At 42.3% G+C, this 27,772-nt stretch overlaps 1 protein-coding gene across 4 annotated transcripts in view; it reads right to left on the reverse strand.

Moving 5' to 3' along the window:
• The window catches only part of RHBDF1 (rhomboid 5 homolog 1), a 47,670-nt gene that overhangs the window by 12,146 nt on the left and 7,752 nt on the right, over positions 1-27,772 (reverse strand). For 2 of the 4 annotated variants that reach the window (XM_074196964.1, XM_074196962.1), the window contains exons 2-4: positions 5,569-5,738; positions 5,160-5,290; positions 1,930-2,143 (exon numbers count right to left, since the gene is read on the reverse strand). In XM_074196964.1, coding sequence (XP_074053065.1) covers positions 1,930-2,143; positions 5,160-5,290; positions 5,569-5,712 — 489 coding nt within the window. In that variant the 5' untranslated portion in view covers positions 5,713-5,738. Of the gene's footprint in view, positions 1-1,929; positions 2,144-5,159; positions 5,291-5,568; positions 5,802-17,758; positions 22,648-27,772 lie in introns of those variants that run through there. The other 2 variants (XM_074196965.1, XM_074196963.1) reach the window with 2 other exon arrangements.

The following is a 27,772-nucleotide window of genomic DNA, read 5'->3' on the forward strand; positions in this document are numbered from 1 at the left end:
GGAAATTATTTTGTTATACTGAACCAAAATCTCCCTCCTTCTTCAAATTCCACCCATTGGCTGACTAACCACTCTCTGGGCCCCTCCAATGATAAATTCCCTACCCAACTGAGGCAGCTTGTTCCTCTTGAGGGCAGCTCTCTTAGATGACTTTTACCAGTCATTCTGAGGTGAAACACTTTGTTTGTTGGCATTCTGCTCCGCATGCATGTTCTCTAGCTTTACCAATGCATGTACAACCTAACCCATCACAGTGAGTTTTAAAAGAGAGAAACTGAGCTTTCCACCTCCTCACTCTCCCCTTCCTCTCACCCCACTCCCCATGCCCATGGCCAGGCTCTACACACACACACACACACACACACACACACACACACACACACACACACAAACACAGGGAATTCTATCTTGCTCTTCTAGTGACTGTCAGACAAAACAGATTGGGCCAGATTCTAGCTCTAGCCAAGGCATCCAAACTTATTCTAGGACTCACAAATAGAGTTCAATGGGAACCCAGCCCTTCACTCCTGTTAAAGTAGTGTGCGTGCATGTTTGTGTATTTGTATGTGTCTTCTGTGCATATCTGTGTATGCATGTGTGTATTTGGCATGAGCACATGCATGTACAGACACACCATATATAGACATGTTTATATGAGTACTTGCATGTGTTGTGCATGTGACTTTCTGAACATCTAAGCAGCTGTCATTATTCATAACAATGACTGCTCACTTTGCCACCATCACCATCTTGGCCCATCACCTGTTCAGATGCTTTAGAACAATAGTATTTCATAACCTAAACTACTTTTTAAATAAAATTCTAAATGCTCCACCCTGGAATTCCCCACTCTCTCTGCCTCTTCCTTGAGGCTCAGGAAGCAAGATTTATTAGGAGCAAGACAGAAAGAGAAGTTGACTTCTAAAATGTACAAGTTTCAAGTAAGAGCTCTTCATAGAAACAGGAGATTTAAAGCTAGAAGGAACCCACAGAGAGCATAATTGGGTCTAAGAAGAAAGGAAGTGACTTGAAGGCAAGGAGATTCCCCTTTGTCCCTGTAAGACTACATGTCCTATATGGAGCACTTAATAACAGCATGCTCAACTGAAATGAAGGGAATCCTATTATTTTACAGAGATAGAAACCAAATCTAACAGGTTATACATCTCTGTCAAATGTCACAGAGATGACAGAGTAGAGGGCAGCTAAGTGGCTCAGTGGATAGAGCGCTAGGCCTGGAGTCAGGAGGATCTGAGTTCAAATCCAAGTTCAGATATTTGACCCTGTTTGTACAAATAAATTTGTACCCCATTTGTACAAATAAAACTCCCAGGGTTGTTTCAAGGCTTAAATGAGATGATATTTGTAAAGTGTCTGGCACTTCGTTAATGCTTGTTTCCTACAAAATGCTTTATAGACTGTTAAAAACTGGCCATAGATCAAAGCCATACTGGTATGGGGAGAATCCCCAAACTTGGTGAAAGGTAATGGTAATTCTTATTTACATAGTTTTTAATTACAAAATGATTGAAGTCTATTCCCTCATTTTTATCTTCATTACTATCCTTGAGGTAAGAAACAGTCAACTCTAGAATTAGGACTTACATGACTCTCTATTGCAGTCAACACTAGAATTAGGACTTGCATGACTCTATTGCAGTCAACACTAGAATTAGGACTTGCATGACTCTCTATTGCTCCCCAAAGGATTTGTTTCCATTTTGTAGTTGAGGAAACAGGCTGCTCAGACAGGCCCTGGCAGAAGGGTGACTTGTCCAAGGTCACACAGCTAGTCAGAGTAAGGACCCCCTCTTCAGACTTCTGGGTCAACAACCCTTCTTTCCTTTATCAGTCATTGTGTCTCAATGAGTTGGATGAAACACTAAGATTCCAAGAACTTTGTCCTGCCCCCACTCCCCGGCCTCTCACCTTCTGCATGCCCAGCTGGGAGGGTCCTACGTAGAGCGGGGGAGGTGTCTCTGTGCTTGTCAGAGAGATGTTGTCCTGGCTCGGGAGATCCATCTCCCGGATCACTTGGGGTTTCAATTTCCCATATCGCTGGCTGCAGTGTCGGATGCTCTTGCGTTGCCATTTCTGGTTAGTGTCACTGTCCTTGCTTACCCCAAACCAGTCAGCTGTGCCCCTGGGAGATGGGTGAGAGGGAAAGCATGCCTTAGATGGGAAGAGCATGAGAGAGAAAAAGAGAGAGAGAGAGAGAGAGAGAGAGAGAGAGAGAGAAAGTTGTTAAAGGGAAAGGACACCCCATCCTATCCAGAAATGAGAAGTTTTAAACACGAGAGTTGAATCCTGATGCATGGTCCACTTTTCTTTCCTCTCCTCCCTCAGGCCCTTCATGTGTCCATTTGCCTGCCTCCCTTGATGCTCCAGTGTCTCCCCCATATCTTATACTTATCCTCCCTCCAACAGCTCCATGATGCTGCTCTCTCTGGTTTCTCATCCCAACCCCAATCCTTGCCCCACTTCTTCCTATTTCCTTGATAACAATTTTCTCTGAACTAAGAAAGAACCATCTGGTGTTCTTTCCCCCAGCTTTGCTCAGCCTGGGAAGGTCCAAAGTGGAGCCAGAATGACTACCTATGTCCTGTCTCTCCTCCACTTCCCCCCCCAACAACCAGCCCGACCACAGTCCTAACCGTCATGAGTTTTGCACTCTCATCTTTCTCTCCAATTACTCCTGGTTAGGGGAGAGGAAAGACACTGAAATGAAGTTAAACAGCCTTGTGGACAATCACCGAGGGCTGGGCCCTATGGCAGCCTGACTCACTGCATATATGGACAAACTGTGAGTGTTCTGGGATTAGCATTAGCCATCACTCAGAGCACAAGGATACTAATCCTGGACATTTGAAAAGCAGGTTTTAAAATTGTCTTTACAACCTTTATTTAATTTTATCCTCCCCACAGTCATGAAGTAGGTTGGTCAAGGATCATACCCATTTGGCAGAGAGGAAGCTGGAATTCAATGTTAAAGGGGCTTGCCCACATTCACACAGAATTACAGAAAGATCCAGGATCAGACCCCTAGTCCTTTGGCGGCCACTTTCTATGATGCATCTGCCTGTTTTGTGGGAGCCCTGGCACAAGACAGAAATCAGATGGGCCCAAACAAGAGCAGTCCTACTCAACAAAGAAGACAAAAAGATACTTACAAAGCTTGAGGATGAAGATCAATAGCAAGAAAAGAATAAGGCATGGGACAAGGGATTTGGGTGCATTCAGACATTCACTGATCAATATGCAAATGATATAAAAGCAGCATGCAAAGCACTAGCATCCTTGGGCTCCCACAGGTCTGCTAGAAGGGGAAGCCTGGTCAGCATTACCAAGGCCTCCCTGGATGTGCCCGGCAGTTTAATGTTGGCTCCTACAGAGTCTACACACCACACACACATACATACACACATACATACATACATACACACACACACACACATACACACACGTGCAAGGGACCAGGACAGAACAAAGTGAGGGTAGAGACCACATACACATACACACATACACAAACACACACACTCCACATGCGCCCACTTGCCCTCCCCACCAGATACCTGAGCAGGGAGCGAGAGAGCGACTGGCGCTTTCGTAGGGGCCGGCGGGAGGCCTGGTGGCCCAGGATGGGCAGGGTGTGGATTCGTTCAAAGTGAACCTGTCGGCTGCTGCTTGGGAGGGGTGGGAAGGAGGGAGGAGGAGAAAGATGAGGAAGGGCACCATGCAGGTCAAAGAGAAACGGAGAAGATGGAAGGGAGGGGAAGAAAAAGGTAGAGGAAGAGAAAAGTAAACTGGAGGGGAAACAAAATGCCCAGACCCGGAAGAGGTGGGGGAGAAGTGAGAGATCCAGATACCTGGGACATGGAGGAAGAAGAGATGGAGAGCTGACCAGGTAAGGACAGTAGGGACTAGAGGCCCAGAGAGCTGTTAGCAGAGGTAGGGAAGGGCAGATGAGAGGAGCGGGGAGATTACAGCATATGGGATAGATAGAAAGAGCCAGCAAGAGAGAAAAGGAAAAGAAGGCAGGAAATGGAAACTAGTGGGATTCCAGAGACAGGGAAGAAGGGAGCAGACAGCCCTAAGGATAAGATATAGAAAGCTCAAGTGATATCTCTAAGTAAGGGAGAGGTCTGGACAGAATCAAGTGTTCCTCTCTCTCCCAGTCTCTCCTCATGCCACCTATGGTCAAGGGGAACTCCTGAACCACCTCCTGGGAAAGTGGAGCCAACTGCAGCCTGTGAGGACACTTGGCAAAGCTGATTGGCTATCAAATTACAAAACCCCAAGATCCAGATTGATGCAAAAACAGAATATGCCAGTACATTAGAAATTGCTGCCAAGTAGGAATAATACAATTAGGAAAGTTGGTTTCATTTCACTCTCTTCTAGGGCAGGCCTTCTCAACCTTTTTATGTGCAAATAATCCTTCTGACAATCTTGGGGAGGCCCCTTCTAAGAATAATGTTTCCTTACTTGTTTTGAATAATGTTTTTTTAAAAATTAAAAAAAATCAATTATCGGGGTGCCTAGGTGGCATAGTGGATAGGGCACTGGCCCTGTAGTCAGGAATATCTGGGTTCAAATCCGATCTCAGACACTTACTAATTACCTAGCTGTGTAGCCTTGGGCAAGCCACTTAATCCCGTTTGCATTGCAAAAAAAAAAAAAACCTAAAAAAAAATAAATTATCTTGAAATAGTTATCAAAAAGTTCAAGTTTAAGAACTCCTGCTCTAGAAAGCACTTGATCATTGTGGGAAGTAGCACCAGCTCCCACTGACCTTAGAACCTGACCCATCCTAACAAATCTCCCAATGCCCAAGATACAGATCCCTACCCTAATTCTCTTGCAAACTGAATTTCTTTTTCTGTTCGCTGGGTATGCTCGTCCTTACTCCCCCATCCAGGCTTTCTGAATCAAATGTAGTCCATAGGGCTCATAAGGATCAGGAGAACTCCAAGGAAATGAGAAGTTGTTAGAAAGTTGAGACCCAAGAGTTAATTAACTCTCCTTCTCTAGAATAGGACCAGATGATGTTCAGTACCCAGGCCTCCAACTCTTCCAAAATACCATGAGGCCTTCGTCAGGAAGGTTGTGGATCCTTATGAACTGCAGTGCTCAAGGGCCCTGGGACAAGAGAGCATTACCTTCGGATGGTCTGGGTGATGGATGTCTGTCTCTGCAAGGCAGGGCGCCGGGTTGGTTCATGGGGAGATGGTACTCGGGCACTCTCAGCTGGCATGCTGACACTTCGAAGAAAGGCTTGGCGCTTCAGAGGCTATTGGAGGGAGGGGAAGCAAGGAGGGTGGACCAAGCTGGACCAACTACCCAACTTGCTCCCAGGACACTTCTAAGTCACAGCTTACCCATAATTCTTGGAAACCTCAAGGGAGCTAAGGAAATGGGATGACACTTCCCCTTATGAATATGCCCATAGCACATCCAGGAGGTCCCCTGTTTGTACCCAGGACTTAGAGCTCTGACTTGTTTGTCTGGTGACCACAGAGCAGAAGCCTTCCCAGCCCCACTCCTCAAAGGACCCTCACAGGTTCTTACCGGCACAAAGATGGGCTCCTCCGCTGCTGAGGCTGGGGCCGGGGCCGAAGCAGGGTTCAGGGTGGAAGCAGGGATGTCCAGTTTGAGCCATGGTGGCTTCTTTCTCTGTAAGCTGCTGGAGCTGTCCCTCCGAGCCTCAGTCATTGTCCCAGCTCAGGCAGCAGGCAGGCCTAGGCACAAGGACAAGGAATGGAGACCCAAGTCTGGCTCTAGGGCTTTTCACAGAGAAATGTAAATATGATGTATATAGAAGAACAGATAACCCCCACCCCCAACTCCCCCACTCTCCCACCCACCCTCTCCCTGTGCTCCTGATTGGGGGGGGGGGGGGGGGGCAGGATTCTCAGGCCAGGATCAGACCTGCTCTGGGAAGCTTCAATCAGCTCTCTTGCAGATCCCACAATAACCTCCATAAGGGAAGTGATGGGATAGGCATAAAAGGAGACTATCAGGGCCAGCCCACTTATCTGGCATCCATTCCCCTCTGGCTCTGGGACCAATTCAACTTAGCTACATATTCCCTAGAAGCCAGGAGAGGGAGCCAAACCCTAAGGAATTTTTCAGGAGTCAGGGATTCTAGGAACAGCAGGCTTTCCAGGACCCTGCAGCTACTGGCGGAAGACAAGCCACCTGGGGAGGAAATACTCGGACCCTCTTAAACCTACTGGCCTTGCCCTAAAACTAAGCAGGCCAGAATATCAGACCATCAGATTATCTAAGTGGCCTCAGAATGTAGGCCCATAGAATGTTTAACCTGGAAGGATTTTGGAATACAGAATGTTAGAACATCAGAGCTAAAAGCATCCTTAGAGAAAAGATTACAGAATGGGAGAACTGGAAGAAAGGGACCTTAGAGAGTATCTAGTCCCAGTCCCTTTGTTTATATTTGAGAAAACTGAGGCACAGAGAGGGTCCTTTAAGGCAGGGACAGAAATGGAGCTTAGTCTCTTGACTCCTTGCCAGGTGGTGTTCCACCCTGTTGCCTTGGAAAATCCCAGGACTCACTGAGGGTACTCTTAATGAAGCAGCATCTCCGCTGAGGTATGAGGGCAGACTCCCCATCACCTCTTGGAGATGACTCCCTTCGGCACAACCTCTCAGCCAAGCTCCACAGGCACCACCACCCCATCTCTCCTTCCCCCATAAATACATATTCCTAAGCCTAGAGCAAGAGTCCCTCCCTGTCCATTAGCTCTGCAGCCATGGCAGGAAGACTTCACAGCCTTGGAGGGAAAGAGGTCAGAAGAATGAAGGACTGAGCTCATGAGACAAAGAGTCCTTTGACAATCTGGAGAAGGAGGGTACTGAGCAGGGGGAGAGAAGAGTTTGAAAGATGAAAGTGGGGGGATGCTCATCTCATCCAGGGTCCCTGACCCCACTGGGGATGGAGCCAAAAACCAAAAGCATCTTAAAGCAGAAGGGAACACAAAGACCATCTACCCCCATCTCTCATCCTGACAAAATAGAAAGCTGAGACCAAAGAGGGTAAAATATTTCTTATCCATGGTCACACAGCTAGAATGTAGGAGACCCAGAACTAGACCTCAAGTCTCCTGTTTCCAGTCAAGAGTTCATTCTGCTATGCCACAATAACCCTGCTTCTCTGGGAGTCGGATCCCTATCCTCCACAAAGTCAAGATGCTACCAATAGATGATAGATCAAATGAGAGAGTATAGGTACTTTGTTTTGTAAATATTAAAGTGATACATAATTACCCATTCTAATTACAATTATGCTCCCCAAACAATCAACTCCTTATACAAAGTAATCTTGACCCTTGAATATTTACAAAATAAACAGGTTTGGATCTCTCAATTCTGAAATTCTCTGATCTAAGAATCAAATCTCATAGTAGATCAATCTCTGAAAGACTTAAGAACTCTTATCAAATCAATAACTAACCATAGTTCTGGAGCATTTAAGATGAAACCCCAGTTCCTGACAGGGAGGTGACAGATTCAGAGACTGAGATGCATGTTTTAGACATGGTCAACATGGGAGATTGTTTTGCCTAACTTTGAATAATTGCTACAAGGGTTTTGTTTTTCTTTCTTTTTCAATGGGAGGGGGACACGAGGGGGGAAGTAAGGTGGAAGAGAAAGACGTATATTTAAATTAACTGAAAAAAATTAAATTTAAAAAATTCCTGTTTGTTCACTTATATTGAAAACATACCCCAAACTTCTCGGGTAAATTTTCATTCTCACCTAAACCAATTCTCAGAACAAAAGGAAATCAGGGGATCTACATCACAGAAATGTAACCTAAAAAGAGTTCAGCTACCAGAAAGACTAAGTGAGGAATCATCCCCTATAGCCTCATCAGAGGAAATCAAAAAGTGAGGAGGCAGGAGACAGGAGGCAGAGAAAGAGACAGAAAGAACATTTTATGAAGCTGTAATCAAACAAGGATTACCTTTCATTAACTTCTTATGGTTTCCTTTTAAGGCTAGATAAGGAAGGAAGGGAAGGAAAGAAAAGAAAATTGGGAAAGGAAATAGAGAGAGGGAAAGGAAGGACAGGGGGAGGGGAAGAGAAGGTTCTCCATCAGAAAATTCTTAAGTTCTAAAAAAAAAAATCATAGAAGGATAGAGTTAGTAAGAATACTAGAACTCAAGTAAGACAGATGACCTTATTTTCTGGATGGGAAAATTGAGGTAAGTCTCAGCACTTTCTTCTAAACCTGCTAAAAAGGAACAAATGACAGTGGACCCAAGGCTACCCGACATCCCCTAAGGATTCTCTTTGTTTATGTCCTTCCTTGGGAACCAAACTCAGAGGAAATCCCTCTACTGTCCTACCACTAAGGAGCTGTGCATGCTTAGGTTAGTCACCCTCTCAGCTTCCTCTTCTGACAAAAATGAGATTAGACCAGATCTCAAAACCTCTCATCCAGTTCTAAGGTCCACCACCCATTCATTCTGAGCCCTAGTCATGGTCCCAAGCCCATATTAGCCATTTCACTTTGATAATTCCCCAAAAGAATTTTTGACTGAGGATTACCAATTTAGAACTGCCTGATCCCTGGTGAAGCTATTTGTAGGGTGGAGTAGAAAAGAATGCTAAACTAAGAGTATGGAGAACTGGATTCAGCTGATTCACTATGTGACCCTGTGTAATTACTTTCCATCTCCGAATCTCTGAAAGCATGTTGAAGGCAATGGGTTAGATGAACTCTAGCAATCCACAGATTTATTTCCTGGGCTGGAAGGGAAGAGGGCGGAACTGGCATTCTCCTCCTTTCATTCCCCTAGACCTCTGGCAAGCCAAGAATGAGAATGGCCCTTAGTGAGTAAGCAGGGTGTGTGAGGTCACTCGGGGAAAGCGGCTCAGATGACCAACTGTCCAATCCTTTCCTGTATGTTTGTCTCTAGGCCTGCTGAAGGTGCCATTTCTGTAAGATCTTCTCCCCAACTCCCCCTACTTTGTATCTGGCCTCTTCACTTACACCCAAGTGAATATAAGAGTCTAGGAGAGCTTACCCTTCTACCAAGCTCCTCCACCTTTCTTCTAGGGGCTCTAGGAATTAGGGAATGCCCTGGACTCTATTCCCCTACCCCACCCCAGCATATTCTCAGTTAGGAGCAGAGCTCGTATTTGGAGGAAGGCAAAAGTCTCCTCTCAAGAGGAGACATCAGGATTCTCCACACCCACAAGGCCAACAGTGCCAGAGGCCTTAGAATCCAGGCACACCCTAAACACACTGGCTGCCCCCAACTAACTTCTTTTTTGTAGTAACAGAGTTAGGGATAGGAACAAGATTGGGGGAAAGAGAGGAGGGGAAAGGGGAAATAGAGGAGGGAGATCTCACTATTAACTCCCAGGTTTGCACCCTCTCTACAACTTACAGGGTGACTTAGCTGTCAAAACACTGAGAGAAGTTTGACCAAACTAGAACCCAGGTCTTCCCACCCTTAAGGCTGCTCTTTATAATAACAATAGCAGCTGCTTTCCTATAACATACATTAGGGTTCACAAAATGCCAAAATTAGCATGCTGATTTGACAGATAAGTAAACTAAGGATCCAAGAGTATTCATCATCATCATCATCATCATCATCATAAACTAGCATTTACAGAGTGCCTTAAAGTTTTCAAAGTCCTTTATATTTTATCTCCTTTGAAGCCTAAGCCACTCAGCCCCAGTGCTAAGCACATTAGAAACATTATCTCAGGGCGGCTAGGTGGCGCAGCCGACAGAGCACCGGCCCTGGAGTCAGGAGTACCTGAGTTCAAATCCGGCCTCAGACACTTAAGAATTACCTAGCTGTGTGGCCTTGGGCAAACCACTTAACACCATTGCCTTGCAAAAGAAAAAGAAATATTATCTCATCTGTTCCACATAACAAGCCTGGAAAGTAGTTGCTATTATTATCCCCATTTTAATTGAGAAAACTGAGGCAAATAGAGATTGACTAGTCCAGGGTCAGACAACTAGCTAGGAATCTGACCCCAGCTCCAGAACTCTTTCTGTGGACCATGAAGCAAAAAACAAATCTTGCTAATAGTCTTTTGTAAAACCTTGCTGTGATGTGATGATAATGTGATGTTCTGAAGCCCCAGGTTTGACCCAGGTCAGCCCTGGTTTGGCCCAGACATCCTCTCACTAGGAGGAAGGTCTCCTAGGCAGTAAATTCCTACCCTGACTCAGCTGCACATGGCTTCTGTTCCTCTAGTGGTCCTTCTCATTCTGCATTCATGAAACAGATCATGGAGTTCAAGGGTCAACCTAGAACGAGGTGTCCATCCTGGGCTGGTCCCCATCTGGGGTCTTTCTAGCCTTACAGCAGTCTTTTACAAGTACATTTGGTCTCCATCTTAACTCACTGTGGTCTATCTACTGACTGAAGTGGGGAAGGGAGGGCATCACTGGAAGCATGGGAGGGATAGGCATCACTGGAGAAGCCTGAGAAATAGGTTATCTTCATGGGATCATTGACTGAGAATTGGATAGGACCTTTAAAAAATTATCCAAATGGAAAGCAAAGTCTTATACTATATAACATAGTAAATTCAAAATGGATACATGACTCAAATATCAAAGCTCATACCAATAAAAAAAAATGAAAGAAAAACAAAAGATCAAGTACCTTTTTATAACAATAACTAGGAGTAGAACTCCCAAGCAAAAGATAGAACCAAACACAAAAGATAAACAATTTTAATTATATGAAGTTAAAAGGCTTTTATAATTCATATTTGCAATGGGCTTTGTTTTTCTTGACTTCTTAAAGAATGGGGAGAGGGGAGGAGAAAAGAGGGAGAAAATTTGTAGCTGAAATAAAATTAAACTGAATTTGAAAAAGAAAAGTTTTGACAAAATTAGAACAACTAGGATATTAGGATATGAAGGGAAGTGGTCAATTAGGGGAAAACTTTTACATCAAAAACTCTGTGTTAAGTAAGGGTCTAATCCTCAAGCTACATAGGAAGTTAACAAATATATAAGTCTATAAGTCACTCTCTAATGAACAAGTGGCCAAAGAATATGAAAAATTCTTTTAAAAATAATGATCTATTGGGACAGCTAGGTGGCGCAGTGGATAGAGCACCTGCCCCAGAGTCAGGAGTACCAGAGTTCAAATCCTGCCTCAGACACTTAATTGCCTAGCTGTGTGGCTTTGGGCAAGCCACTTAACCTCATTGTCTTGCAAAAAAAAAAGACTTAAAAAAAATAATGCTCTATTAACAACTACTTGAAAGATTCCTCTGAATTACTAATAACCAAAGAAATGAAACTCAAAATAACTCAGATCTCACCTTGAACTCAGCAAACTGTCAAAGATGTTAAAAGGAGATGATAGTCAATAGGGAAGAGATTATGGAAACATAAGCCTGGTGTTGGAACTTTAAATTGCTGCAACCATTCTGGAAAGCAACTTTTGCTAAGAAAGCTATTCAAATACAATTTTGACCTAAAAATTCCACTGCTAGACTTAAAACAGAAAGTAGTCTATAATAAAAAGAAATATCCTTCATATGCCAATATAATAAAAGTAGCATTTTTTGCCATATCAAAGAAGTGAAAACAAAGTAGATATTCAACTATTGGGGGATGGCTGAATAAATTCTGGTACATGAATGTAATGGAAAATTGTACTGTACTGTAAAAAATAATGAATATGATGAATATCAAAAAGCATAAGGGTTATATAAATTGATGCAAAGTGAAGCACAAAGAGCCAGGAAAACAATATATACAATATAACAATCTAAATGGAAAAAAACAAAAACAATCTAATTTCTGTGAAAGTTATAATGGTCAATCTTGACCTCTCAAAAAACATGAAAATGTACTTCCTTCCCTTCTTGACAAAGTGAAAGACTATGGATGTGGAACATTATGCTTTTGGGTTTTTTTTTTTCACTTTGGTGATTGATATTTTTATTTTTTTTCCAATTACATGTTATGAAAGCCTTTCAACATTAATTCAGTTACATTTTTAGTCTTTTTTCAAAGGATAGTTCAATGACAGGAAAGAAAGGGAGATTATATTGAGGAATTAAAGATATTAAAAATGAAGTTAATTTAAGATTTTAAGAAAAAAATCTAATCCAACTTTTTTTTTTATCAGTGAGGAAAGCCTCAGAAAGATGAAATGATTTGGCCAAAATCACACAAGTAGCAAATTCATGATTCAAATCCAAATCTGATTCTAAATCTAGTGACCTACCTTGGTAGGTGGATAATCGGTTAACATCCCTTAAGGAGATGCTATATACCTACCTAAGTTATCCAATCACAGAATCACAGAATATTTTTGAGAAGAAGAAATCATCTATGTCAATATTCTCACAGAATGATAAAATGTCACTCCCATTTCTCCAGTCTCTAGAGATTTATAAGGCACTTTTAAAAAACAGAAACTTTTAAGTCTTAATAGCAACTTAAAAGAGAAATATAATTACTTAACTGTCCAGAATTATTCACCAATGGATCAGTTCAAAAACTCAAAGCAAACCCTCTCTAAAAATGCCAACCAACTTCATTCTCATTTACATAATAATAATAATAATAATAATAATTCTAAAGCAGAAGAGTCTCATTCAAGGTCAAACAACCAGTTAAGTATCTAACTTAAGTGAACAAAGGTCTTCCTGGCTCCTTTCCAGTAGGGTTAATTTTATATCATTTATATCACACTGCAATTCCCAGTTATCAACCTGCTCATGAGTGGGAGACTCAAAGCCCTTGGGCCTTGGCTTGTAACTAAACAAACAAACCAAAAAAACAACTATTAAACAAAGCTGGTAAGCACAATGGTCTGCTGTGATAGTCCCCCACCTTCACTTCAAGAAGAAAGTGCTTACTCTCTATGGAGGTCAAGATCAGTAAATAGAGAATAGCACCAATCAGGGACTTAATTACTGGAACACTAATTCACACTAATTTCCAGATTCCTTGAGAGAAACTAGGGCTAAAGGCTCCAGTTTAGTAACAGAGTGGAAGGGCCTGGGGACCCTCCAGCAATTACTATAATCATCCAGGCTTTGCTTAACAGTTTTTCTTTATCAGAAGGGACGTACCATTGAGTGGTTATGGGAGAGAAGGACAGCAATCCCGAAATGACTCTGATGTAAAAAGTCATCTCTAAAACTTTTATTAACATTTAGTGCATGAAAGCTTCTATTATACCAATGAAGAAGGAAGGAAGAAAATAACAACAATTGGGGTGGCTAGGTGGCGTAGTGGATAAAGCACCAGCCTTGGAGTCAGGAGTACCTGGGTTCAAATGTGGTCTCAGACACTTAATAATTACCTAGCTGTGTGGCCTAGGGCAAGCCACTTAACCCCATTTGCTTTGAAAAAAAAAAAAAGAAAATAACAATTTCCACAGTGCTATTTTATCAGATAGGTTGACAGAAACAAGGAAAAGATGCAGTGAACCTGCTAGTGATAGGTAAATGTCAGAGCTGGGAATAAACAAAGGTCTCTTGGCTCCAAGTCACCTGGGTTCCATATCTACTTTCAAAAATCCCTTTAGCAGAAAGCCCTGGAGTCATGAAGACCTGAGTTCTAATCCAGCCACTGTGTGACCTTGGGCAAGTCATCTGACTCCATTGCTTTGCTTGAAAAAAAAAGTACCTTTCTTTTGAATGATTTGTATATTTGCATAAATTGTATATTTGAAGGAGTAATCCTGCCAAATATGTCATTTCTGTCTCTGCAGTATCTCTTGCATCTAAGGCTCTCCAGGATACCATTTGACTTGTGGGACCTCACCACTCCCCTGAACTAGTGCAATAGTCTCCCCACTGGTCTCCTTGCCTCCAGGCTCCCCTCTCCACACAGCTGCCAAAGCAATTTTCCTAAAACTCTCCACTACTTCTAGTCTCTTTCTCTCTCTCTCTCTCTCTCTCTCTCTCTCTCTCTCTCTCTCTCTCTCTCTCTCTCTCTCTCTCTCTCTCTCTCTTTCTTTTTCTTTTGGAGGCAATTGGGGTTAAGTGACTTGCCCAGAGTTACACAGCTAGGAATTATCCAAGACTCTAGCATCTTTTCTGAACTTTTCTGTTTAGCTCTGAAGATCCTGCCCAACTCAACTTCAACCTATTTTCCCATCACGCTGTTACTTCCCCTTCCTTCCTCTCTACAATCCAGCTCACATTTTCCTTGATGTTCCTCAATTCCATCTCCTGTCCTGGCACCTCTGAGTTAGCTAATTCCTAGCAGTCTCTAGACTTCAAAAAAGACCCTCAGGCCAGAGCCAGTTCTCTTGTACTCACACTGAGTGACATGCTAAAACTATTTCATAATGATTTGATTTTCCTTACTTTTATTTCCATTCATGTATTTTATGAACCTTCCCCCAACAAATGGAAGATCTATGGGAGGATCCAGGACAATATCAGTAGAGGAACTGCCCATAACAGAAACTCATCCAAGTATGCCTATTTATATAGCTAACCTGACCCAACCACTCTTAAGCTCCAAACTCCTCACACAAGTCAGTCAGGCCCCAGGGCAGTTACAAGAATAAGCAATTGAGAATCAGGTATAACTGGAGGCTACTCCAGGCTAGGAAGGGGATTGCCAAGATGGCTTGAAGACCCAAATGCTCTGAATTGATGCTGAGTGAGATGAGCAGAACCAGAAGAATATTGTTCACCCTAACAACAATATGGGTGATGATCAACCCTAATGGACTTGCTCACTCCATCAGTGCAATAATTAGGCTATCTGTGATGGAAAATACCATCTGCAACCAGGGAATGAACTATGGAGTTTTAATAAAGACCCAAGATTATTACCTTCAGTTTTTAAAAAAGTTGCCTTATGTATTACATAATTTTGCTGTGTCTAATATTTTATTTCTTCCTCAAGAATGTTTTTTTCTCTCAACACATTCAATTTTGATCAATACATATCATGGAAACAATATAAAGATTATCAGATTGCCTTCTGTTGGGGGGAGGGAGAGGGAAGGGAGGGTGGGGGAAAAATTGTAAAATTCAAAATCTTACAAAAAATGACTGATAGAAACTATTATTGTACATAATTGGAAAACAAATGAAATATGTATATAATGCTTAAAAAAATTAAAAGAAAAGAAAATATAAAGAAAAAGACTCAAAGGCTTTAATGAACCTAAACTGGTTACTTCCACTGATTGAACCTGATCTGGACTCAATCTAATCCCACTGCCCTCTTATTATTACCTATGAAGTCTGCCTGGAGGCCTTCTACCCCCATGTCCAAGAAGGCAAGTCTATAAAATAAAGGAAGTAAACCCTTTTGGCCACAGTTCTTGCTTAAATAAAATATCCCCAGGACTTCACCTCATAGAGGTAGCATCCAGAGAAAGCACTGAATTTTGAGTCTTGGCTATGCCACTTACTGATGGTACTGCCATGAAGAAGTTACTTAACTTCTCAGGCTTCACTTTCCTCACTTCTAAAATAGGAATAATAATACTATTCCTGATATAAAAAATATTCTAAAAACTATAAAACAAAAAATAATAAGCAATTATTAATAAGACTGATACTATCTTGTTGCATTTTCTATATGTCTCTTCTTCTCTCTTCCTACTATGCCCCACCACTTTAGTAGATAGGTGGAGGGTAATGGGTAAGTGCTAGACTTGGGGCCAAGACCCAAGTTCAAATTTGAGTTCAAATCCTGCCTCAGGCACTTGGTGGATGTGACCTTGAATAAATCACTATCTTCAGAACTTCAGTTTTCTCATCTGTTAAATAGGAATGCTAATAGTTCCTACCTCCTGGTAAAATCAAATGAAAGAATATATGTAAAGCACTGAGTCAGGTGGTGGTGGTAGTAGTACTAATAATAGCAGCAGCAGCAAGAGTAGCAGCCCTTATTAACCAAACACCAGCATTAATGTATGTCTCCTAACAGGTATTTCCACCTCTATTCTTTATTTTGCATATTTCTAAACATGTCACATCTCTGATCAAAAATCTTCCCTCTATTCAGTCAACTCCAGTGGTTCCCTATTACCTCCTTCCTAACACTGTACCCTCCCTCCACCCTTTCCAGTCTTCTCACGCCTCACTCCCACCCCTTCCTCCTCCCTCTTACTCTGTTATCCAGTAGCAATGGCCTCTTTTGTTGTTCCTCCTAAATAGGCTGCCATTTTCCCTGGCTGTCCCCTCTCTCCAAGTCTAGAATTCTCTTCCTCCTCACCTCTACCTCCCTCCAAGCTCCCCTCAAATCCCACCTACAATTCTACTTTCTACAAGAAGTCTTTCCCAGCCTTTCTTTACTTTAAAAGCCTTCCCTCGGAGAATATCTCTAATTTATTCTGTCTACATCTATTTTGTACCCAGTTGTTTGCATATTATCCCCCTCATTAGACTCTAAACTCTTTGAGGGCAATGACTTTTTTAGAGGGGTTATTTATATCTTTCTTTATAATCCCCATATTAGGGCAATTAGGTGGTATGGTGGATTAGAGCATCAACCCTGGAGTCAGGAGGACCTAAATTCAAATCCAGGTTCAGACACTGGACACTTACTAGATGTGTGACCCTTAGGCAAGTCATCCTGATTCACATCTGGAGGAGAAAGTGAGGTTAGTGACTTAACAGAGCATCCCCTCATTCAAATCCAATTTATGTGTATGTCGTGGCATCACCTCCCTGATATATCATGGTCTTCAAGAATGAAGGACAAAAATGTTCAAAATAAAGAACATGTGATTGAAGCTTTGCATAGAATTTGAAAGTTCAAGTTCCCTGGCTGCCAGAAGAGGGATTTCACTAAATTCAATGCTGATGAGTTTGAGGATATGCTAAGAAGCATCTCATTCCTGATTGCTGTGGGGTTAAATACATACCCCCCATTAACAAATAACAGGCATTCCATTCATGAGGAGTGCACTGTGACATCTCTTTCAAGCATAAATAAACTAGATACAGCTAAAAAAACCTGAAGGACAAACATCATCCCAGCATAGTAGGCACTCAATAAATGCTCATCAATTTGACTTTCCTTCCCTGTTATTTAAGAAGCTCCAACATCTAGCACCCCCCACCTTTCCAGTTTTATCTCATATCATTCCCCATCTTTTCACCCACACTATGTTATGGCCCAACTTGAAGATTTCTCCTCTGCCTCTTCTCTCCTCTGAACCCTATGGCCTGATTCCCCAATCAAATCTATCTACTGAATTCCTAGTCATCTGTAAGTCTGTTAGCTATCATCATCATCATCATCATGATCATCATCATCATTATTATTATCACAAATATACTTCCAGGAATGTTTCTCTGATTTCTTCTGGTTTTTTTTAAGGACTTTCTCTGAACTAGAATATAACATACCAACATTGCTTGCATCTCATGTAACATTAAGTATCTTTGTCTTACCAAAAATCATGCTCTGCCCCTGAGATCTCTATGGGTACCCTCTACTCTCTAAAAGAACACTAATGTTCTTCCCCACCACCCCACCTGTATCTCATGTTGTGTTCAAAACTTATTCAGCCTTCCAGACCTGAAGCCAACATCACCTTTACCAAGAAGCCTACTCTAGCCATCCCAGTTCTGCCACATTTCTCCATCATCTAAATTCCTTTGAGTACCTGCAGAACACGCTCTTTAGACTCCAAACCTCCTCCTCCTCCTTTCAATCTTATGCCTCCCCTCCCATCATCCCATACATTAACAGGCATATAATGTCCCTCAATCTCTCTCATTAATATATACACATATATACATACATACATACTTTCTCTTTCTCTCTCTGGGTACAGGGCAAAGTCCTGTATATTGACTTTGTCAGTCATGACATCAGCTCTGGGTGAGAACCACAGAACAAAACCGATTAGAAGCAAGTTCTAGTCCCTTTTCCTCACTGTGAGCAGCCTGTCCAAGATTACAATCTCCCTGGGTTTCGGTTTCCCCATCTCTGCAGTCTTTATGCTCTTCTGGGAATATGAAGCTTCTTAGCTTCCTCTCTCCTTCCACTGAAATCTTACATGTGCCAGTTCCCTCCCACTTTCTCTTCTCCAAGAAAAAACACCAGCAATCCCTTAGCCCTGGATTTGTGACTCTTCTCTGACTTCCCATCTCACAGGACTCTCCATGGAAATCACTCCAGTTCCAGGGTCACGAAAGCCTTCCAGCTCCCTTCTCTCTCTTCCACTGTTTCCAAAAGGAGGATGCTGCTCTCAGGCAGAAGTATGGGGTTCAATAACAACAATAGTTTGAGTTTAACTTACATAGTACCAACAGTGAGTCAGGCATTGTTCAAAGTGCTTAACAAATATCTCATTTAAACCTCACAATAATCCTGAGAGAGAGGGGCCCTTATTATCCCCATGGATGGGACCTGAACTCAACTGAAGTGATTAAATTGTTTCCACAAAACTTAGCAAGAACAAAGGAATAGGGGAACAGTGCTCTATACCTGAGGGTTCATGCAGTTATCTTCCAACTCACTAAATCAAATCAACAAAGATTTATTGAGTTCTGTGCAAAAGCCCTAGCCTTAAACACTGGCTGCCACCCAAGATGTAGGCCCTCTTCTTGGACTGTGATCCCAGGAAAATATATGCTAGGTTCCATCAATTGTGTATGCTATGTAGACCTGCCTAACTAGAAGTTACAAAGCATAGAATCACAGAATCTCTGCCCTGAAAGGAATCCCTACCATTGAAAAATAATCTGGCCTCTGCTGGACCATCTCCCAAGAGAGGGGACTCTCTACTTCTCCAGGCAGCCACTCTGTCTGGACCATTCTAATTGTCAAGAGGTTTTTCCTGAGGTTGAGTTGGATTGCTCAAGTCTAAACTTGTCTCTTTGAACTAAACAGGGTCCTAGATCACAGGATCAGTGATTTAAAAGATAGAAAGGGTCATAGAGGTCATTGAGTACAACTCCCTTCATTCTACTGATAAACAAATTATTGATACACAGAAAAGTCAAATTACTTATTCAGAGGCACACTGTTACAAAGTGAGGCAGGATTTGAACTTCAGTCATCCTCCAGGTTCAGCACTCTATCCACTAGGTTATTTTAGGGGCTGTCTGATTGTTATATCTGTCAAACCATAAGGCAGGTGTCCTAAAATGAAATCTCCCACAGAGCATAAAAGAAAATCCCAATTGGTCTTGTTCTTTTCCATATGAAAACCAAGTATGAAAGTAGAGCATTATGATCCTTCTGATTTGGAGGGGGGGGGGCATCAGAAAATAACCCCAGCCAGGGACAAGAAGCATGATGTCTGCTCTTCCTCTCACTGGGAAATAAACTTCACCAAGAGCTGATTTGCTCACCCATCTATAGGTAACATAAGCTTGGATAGGCCCATCATGAGCCATATTAGTTTTACCAGCTGAGGGACTGTCATCATGGCAATCCAACTCAATCCTGGAGAACCAAAGGCTCAGACACCTGAAGGGTGTGCGTAGCCAAAGGCAGGTGTGTGAAGCCACCATCTGCATAACAATGACTCACTCTCCCTAAGCATGATGATACCACAGCTCTGGAATTAGTTGTGTTGGTCAGTTCTAGGTCCGATACAAACTTGTGTGACCTTAGACAAGTAGCTTCCCTTCTCTCTACACCTGTTTCCTTAAGCCAAGAAATGAAAGAGTAAGATGAAATGAGTTCTCAGTCAAATCCCTTTCAGTTCTATGTCGTAGTAACTCTAAAATCCCATTCAATTCTATCATGCTGTGGTTCACAGACCCACAAAACACAGTGCACAAAGAAACTACATTTACTAACAAAATGAATACAACAGGAATTAGGAGTCTGGACATTTCATCTGGATCTAAAAATTGTTGTTGATCAGTCGTGTCTGACTCTATAACCCCATTTGGGGCTTTCTTGGCAAAGATCCTAAAGTAGTTTCCCATTTCCTTCTCCAGCTCATTTGACAGATAAGAAACTGATATAGAGTCAAGTGACTTGCTCCAGGTCACACAGCTAAAGTCCAGAGTTGAACTCAGAAAGAGAAGGCTTCCTGATTCTGGCTCTATCACCTAGCTGCTCAGGCTCTAAAATGCCCCATGAAATTATCTAACATGACTACTTGACTGATCTAATTCCTCCTTTTTGCTCCTCTGGGTCTCTCTTCTTATGAGCTCGTAGCTGATGCCACCACTTCCACCTCCACCCCTCCAACAAGAGCTTAGGGTTCCCAGACATATAAACATAAAGCAATGAGAGTCAGAGCATTGAGGAGCACAGGTTTAGTACTGGAAGAGACTTTTGCTGGACATCTAATCCAACAGCTGAGCTCTCCTCCCCCATGCTGAAGGGGGGAAAATAACAACTTCAGATTGAAGGACTGACTTCAAGTTCCAACTCTGACAATGAAAAGTCATATAACCTAGATGAATCATTCAAACCATCTTTCCCCTTTCACTTCAAGATACCTCTCACATCTCAGATTTGTTGTAAGAAAAGGTTGAACCCAATCACCCAGCAAGGTTTCTTTCTTGGGTGATAAAACATTTATGCCACCTGAGGGGAATATAGGCCCCAAGCTCAATTCTGTCCTGCTGATCTCACTGAAGGGGGTGGGGGTGGGCAGCAATGGAATGACATGTCTGCGGGGTAGGAAACAGATCACTATTTCTGAAAAATTTTTTTAGGTTTTTTTTTTTGCAAGGCAATGGGGTTAAGTGGCTTGCCCAAAGCCACACAGCTAGGTAAATTAAATTCCTGAGGTCAGATTTGAGCTCAGGTACTCCTGACTCCAAGGCCAGTGCTCTATCCACTGTGCCACCTAGCCACCCCTGTTTCTGAAATTTTGGAGCTGATATCAATGACTTCCCTTTTCTCTGTCAATGAGAAATAAAATTCATTTATAATAAAGACAAAGGGTTTCAATAATAATAATAATAATAATAATAATAATAATAATAAAACTAATATTCCTATATTAACTAACATTTCTATAAATGCTTAATTGTATGAAGCACTGTGCTAAGCACTTTACAACTATTATCTCATTTGATCCTTACCCTAACACTGGAAGGTAAGAGCTATTCTTATATCCATTTTACAAATGAGGAAACTGAGGCAAACAAGAAGTGCCTAGGATCATAGGGCTAGAAGTACCCAAGAATAGACTGATCTCAGATCTTCCTGACTACAGACCTAGTGCTCCATCCACTTGCCACCAAGCTGCCCCTCAAATATGGGACAACACTGAATATTTATCTTGATGACTAAAGTTTGACCTTCACTTTCGAAGAAGAAAACAACTTCAGGAAGGTGATGCCATGGCAAGCACATGAATTGGATTTGAGTGAGCAGTGCTGTGCTACATCACCAGACTCACTTTCTCCTCCAGAGTCATCTGAGTCCAGTGGCCAGATATGAATCAAGATGCCTGGAGAGAGCCCTGGATGTGAGGCAATCAGGGTTAAGTAACTTGACCAAGGTCACCCAGCTAGTAAGTGGCAAGTATCTGAGGAGGGATTTGAACTGCTGTCCTCTGGAATCCAAGGCCAATGCTCTATCCACTGTGATACCTAGCCACCCCATGACTAGATGACTAGATTAACATAAACAAAAGCCTGTTCCTTCCTCTGATCTGAGTTGGGGAGGCACCCAGGCAGCCAGAAATGGAGTGGGGGAGAATCAATTAGTATGAGGAAAACAAACGGCCTTCTTGCTATTACTGCTGTAGGATATCCCTCTCCCCTCTCCAAGTCTTTGCCCTTAACTATCCCCAGTTCCTGGAATACTTTCTTTCTTCATTTCTATGACAGACAATGATCTCTTATTTCCATCAAGACTCAAGTATCAACTTCCTCATAAATCTTTCCTGATTCTTCCCAAACGCTCAAAACTACCCAGTATTTAATTTATATCTCTATATATACTTAAATGTATACATGTAGTCTCTCCAAATATAACATAAGCTCTTTGAAAGCAAGGTCTATTTTATTTTTGTACTTCAAGTACTCCAGAAACATTGCAGGCACTTGAATGAATGCTTGTTGATGGGCTTGATAAAATGAAGTTATTTCATGTCTCTGATCTAAGTATCATATCTTAGACAGGACGTCAAAGATAAAAAAGGGCTTTTGCACGTGAGGCTAACTAAATCAACCTCTTCCCATTTTACAGAGAGGAAATTGAGAAACACAAGTTGAATAGCCTGCCTAAAGTCACAGGGATGGACTAAACTGGCTAAAGGGTCTAAGTTTTGCTTCTTCTCCCTCCAGGGCCAAAGACCTCACCCACCCACCTGTGATTCAGGTAAGTAAGCAAGCTCTCACTCTTCACTGATTCGAGTAAGCAGTCTCCTCTTCTGATGAATCTGTTCTCCCTTCCCAGGAGAGCAGGGACTCAGAATCCACTAAATCTTGGGAGAGCCCAGATCCTACTACAGCAGTTGGAATTTAGATTACAAGACAGGAGCTCTTCCATGGGGCAAGGGAGTGGCCCTATGGAAGACAGAACTCCAAAGGTCAGCCACGGTGTCCCTAGAATGGAGACAGGGAATCCCAGGACCCAGCGTCAGAACAGAAAAAGGGTCTTCTCTGATCTGTCCGCCCCACGCCCTCCTTTTGCCAGGAAGAGATGCATTTGGGGGCCATGGTGTCCGAGAGCGGGGAGGAGGAGGAGGAGGAAGGAATCTTCAAAGTGCTTACTCCTACAGAAATTCCTTCCCCCCCACTGCCAGCCCAGGGTGACCCCCGCCCCCCCCAGCCCTGAGTCTGAGCTTCTCCTGGCCAGGAACGCCCTCTCCCTGAGACATGCCAGGGCTTGTCCTCCGGTCACCCGAACAGGGATTCCCCAGAAGGGCCCCAGCCTGCCCAGGCCAGGGCGCTCCGAGGTGTGTGTGTGTGTGTGTGTCTGTCTGTCTCTCTCATCCCAAGGTAAACAAGGAGAGAATCTACAGCCCAGTGCCAAGTCTCTCAATCCAAGGTCACTGACCATCAGACTCCGGACCTTTCTGCAGCAGGAGAGAGGGGATCCAGGGACAGTTCTGTGAAGGTGGCACTACCCATCCAAGGCCCAGAGAAATACTCCGGGGCATCGTCAGGGGCTTTATCTCCACACATTTCCCAGCTATGCCCTCCACCCTGTGCCAATCACTGTCAGCTGTGATCACAATAGGGTCCCTCCTAGGCCTGGGCTCATCCTCAACATCCCATCCCTTCAGCTCTGCTGACCTCCCAGAGATTTTAAGGATCTCAGAGGTAAAAATGCTTTGGACTTTGAACAGCAACAAAAATAGCGATGAGAGAAGCCTGGGGCTGTTCTAAGCCAGGAAGTGGCCTTCCTCCTTTCCCCCATTCTCAGAACACTTGACTGCTGACTTGGGCTCCCTTGGGGAAGGGGGCTGAGGAAAGGCAATGGAGAAAACAAAAAGGGTTTTGGGAAAGGGAAGCTGAGAATCAGAGAAAAGAGAGGGCAGGAGTGGCAACAAGGCTATTCATTTGTCAACAGTCAGTTTCTCAACCTACAAGAACAGCCCTGAGAAAAAAAGGAAGAATACAAATTCAACTGGGAAGCTATCGATCAACAAAGGTATTAAGAATCTAATTATAAGGGCAACTAGATGGCACAGTGGATAGAGCAGCGGCCCTGGTGTCAGGAGGCTATGAGTTCAAATCCAACCTCAGACATTTATTAATAATTGCCTAGTTGTGTGACCTTGGGCAAGTCACTCACACTCCATTGCCTTAAATAAATTAAAATAAAAAGAACCTATTATGTGTGCTAGAGCCTGGGCTAAAAGCTGGGGATACAAAAAAAAAAAAAAGCCCTGCCTTCAAGTTTACATTCCATCGTACTCCAGCTCAATCTCTCCTTCTCCCTTAGAATACAGATCAAGGATACTCCTTCCTTCCAGCTCTTCTCTCAGCTGGCCCACAGCTGATTTTTTTCCTTGCCATAAACCTACTCAGTCTTTCCTTGCTCAGAAAAGTCCTTCATTGATTTTAGAAGGAAAACCTAACTGAAGGCAATACATTCTAAGGAACCTTGAAACTGGTATTTGTTCAGAAGTCCTTTTTGAAAACTCTATGTCTATCCAGCTCTCTGACATTCTCTCCCACTTAATCACTGGCCCCAAGTCCCTAAACCATATAACCAGATTCAGGTGATCCCTTACTAGACCTTGGTACTCCAAGGTACCAATGGAGCCTCTAAATTTAATTTTCATGAGAACTAAGCCTCAGCCACATCTCTGGGCCAATGCCCAAACTGGGAAATTAATTTGAACCTACTTGCCTAGGAGGCCAAAAAGGACCCCCCAGGAAATTCAATGTCCTCTTGATCCAGGCCAATGAAATTAAAGTACCTTTCACCCAGAGGAGAAAGGGGAACATACAAAATGAGACAATTAGGATGAATGATGGATGTGCATGTATAATTCTGATTATACAAATATATGTAAAATATATAAAATATTATATTGATTTATTTTGAAAAGGAGTCCATAGGTTTCACTAGCTGCCAAATCATTCACTGGGCATTTCATGACACCATTTTAAAAGGCTAAGAAATCCCTGCTGTGGCAGTACCTGAGGTTTACTTAACCTACAATGGTACATTTATATGTAAAAGGTTCCAGTTCCCTTGGATTACTTCAATATCTACAATACAGCCCTGAAACATTTGTGACCCATCCAAAACCCATCTGTTGCTTGGGTGGCAAGGCAATTGGATGGCTCCATTTCCTTGAATTAAGTCAAAATGAGGTTGACAGCGAAGGGCACTATTTCCTAAATTGAATATGTCCACTAAATCAATTTATGTATTCCAAATAAACCCTATGGTTATATCAATTTTGTCTAGCTCTATATTCCTTGCAATCTCCTATTTAATAAAACCTGTGAGCTCACTGGACCCATCCCCAAAGCAAGGTGTCCATGGGCTCTGAGCACATCATTGCTACCCAACAGCCTTCAATTGGAGGAGGTCCTATGGAACCTAATTAATGAGATCAGACAATTCACCCCAAGGGAAAATGATTAATTTAGAAGTATAGTATGTAAGTGTTGAAAGAGACCTTAGTGGCTATAAGGTAGCCCCTACTACAATATTCCCAATGAAGGGTATGTTTTCTACCTCTCCCCGCCCCCCCAAAAAAAACATTTTCCTGCCTTCTTGGATGGCTCAAAAGGCCCCCTGCTCTAAGAAGTCTTCCCTGACTGGATCAAAAGAGACTTGGGTTTCTGGCCAGACCCCAGTTTGACGAGTAATCATTTGCTCTCATGGATTATAATATAGGGTTCTAGTAGGACACTATTCTGTTCTATGGGGGAGCTAGCTGTTGCTGCTCACTAATTGTGTATGAAGCAAAACATGTAAATAATAAATAACAACACTCTTTCCTAGAGGCATAAGATTACAGTCCTCAGTGTCAGTCCTTAGAGTCAAAAGACACAGAGAAATTCAAGACAGCTACAGGAGAACCTAGCTCCCCCCTTATCAAAGAAAGGTACCCGGGATCAAATACAATACTTGGTACAGGAGGTCCAAAAAGAAAACAGGAGAAAAACATTAAAGAGGGGAGGAGGTGGCATCAAACAATGGGAAGAAGGGCAGCCTGAGGAGTCAGGAGACTGGGGATCTGGTTCCAGAACTGCTAATCATTCACTGGGTGACACTGGCCAAGTTCCTTCTCTAGACTTTAATTTCTCCAAAGTTCCTATCAAACCTAGCAATTCGTAGTACTAAGATGCCTTTCAGCTCTGTCACTCTACGTCCTAAGAGAACTGTCACCTCTGGTGGTCTATATATTAAAGTCCTGACAAGATACTTTCTCAGCTCTGACATTCTACATTGGTTTAGTTTGTAAGAGGCAATTGGGGTTAAGTAACTTGCCCAGGGTCTCGTACATAGTGTCTTAGGACATATCTGAATTCAGATTCTCTATCTACTTCGATACTTAGCTGCCCCCATTCTGTTTTAAGGTTCCTTTCTACTTGAATATTCTATGTTTTTTTTTAGGCAATGGAGTTAAGTGACTTGCCCAAGGTCACATAGCTAGGAAATTATTAAGTATCTAAATCTGGATTTGAACTCAGGTCCTCCTGACTCCAGGACCAGTGTTCTATCCACTGCATCAGCTAGCTGCCCGGAACATAACTCTCGTGTTCTAACAAGAGCTGCCTAAAGGATTTAAAAATGAATAAATTCTGGAGAAAAATGGGGAAACCATGTTGACTAAGTTAACTAAAACTTTATGCTAGTTAATTTAGCTAGCAAGGCAATTTTATTATTCCTTTCTAATTGAAGTCTCCAGTCTATCCCCATGGTATCTTTTTCATATCTTCTATTCTCCCTTCAAGAGTCCCACGAAATTCCATCCTAACCCTTTCAATTAAGGAAGTCACTTCATTCTTTACTGGAAAAACTTTGAGACCTGTGGCTAAATCCTCCCTTTTCTCCTTTCCATCTCATGTACCTGTGATGTCAACCCCAGTATCTCTTCCTTAACTCTAGTCTCTGATAAAATGGTACTTCTAAAGCCAACTCCTTTATTTCTTCCCACCTTCTCCAGTAGATTGCCCCACCACCACCCATCATCCCCATAAATTTTCAATCTCTCCTCAACTACTGGTTCCTTCCCTTCCAAAGGCCTAGTCTTCCCCATCCTTTAAAAAAAAAAACTCCCTAGGGCAGCTAGGTGGCGCAGTGGACAAAGCACCGGCCCTGGACTCAGGAGTGCCTGGGTTCAAATCTGGTCTCAGACACTTAATAATTACCTAGCAGTGTGGCCTTGGGCAAGCCACTTAACCCTATTTGCCTTGCAAAAACCTAAAAAAAAAAAACTCCCTAGTTCTTACCAATGAGAAAAATATATAAATAATGTACTGAATTTTAAGCACAAGTTTGCCTGAAATAATTTATTTAATTTAACATTAATTTAATGTTCAAGATTTCTGGCTTGGAGAAAGAAAGGTCAAAATTGGCAAGATCCCTAGCCTAGTCCTTTGACCTTGGACATGCTCCTCCCCTCAAGATGTTTTAAGGCAATATTTATAGGAATCCTGATCAAGGGAAGGATAATAAATTAAAATACACTTTTGTGTATTTTGAGATTAGCATTTCAGAATTTCAGAACAGTTGACTTCTGAACTTCCTCAACACACCCTCAAGCTTAGAAAAGGGTCTCCGCCCTTTGATCACTATCAATTAGACTTTTCATAATGAAGGACAGTCATACATAGCACTTTTTGGGGGGAGGGGGGAGGTAAGGAGAACTAATGATCTTATTTATTTAGGTAAAGGTAGAGTTTGATTATTAACAATCTAGTAGAGCAGTGGAAAGAAAATTAGAGGTGGAATCTGGAAAATCAGAATTCAAAGCTTTCCAGAAATACTTATTAGTTATGAGATTCTAGGCAGATCACAACTTCTGCCTTCCTCAGTTTCCTCATCTATAAAATGGAGATAATAACACCTGCATCTCAGGGCTTTTATGAGAATAAAATGAGCTCATATTTATAAAGTAGTTTCCAAACCTTAAATTACCATATAAATGCTATCTATGGTCACTCGATCCTTTTCTTGGGACCTTTATCATTAGCCTTTGTTCTACCCACTTTTCTAAAAAGGAAAAGTCTGGAAAGTGTTTTGAGTTTGTAGAAAATATTATTTCTTACCATGTCAGTTGAACTACACAGGAAATTTAGGATGTTTTCACACTACAATACCCACCTAACTATTGTCTAATATTCTTTTATTAGCTCAACTGTTTTTAAAAGCTACCTATGCTTGGTGTCTCTACTTCCTCTCTTGTCACTCTCTTAACTCTGC

The sequence above is a fragment of the Macrotis lagotis genome, chromosome 8, assembly GCF_037893015.1.
Source record: "Macrotis lagotis isolate mMagLag1 chromosome 8, bilby.v1.9.chrom.fasta, whole genome shotgun sequence".
Lineage (NCBI taxonomy): Eukaryota > Metazoa > Chordata > Mammalia > Peramelemorphia > Peramelidae > Macrotis > Macrotis lagotis.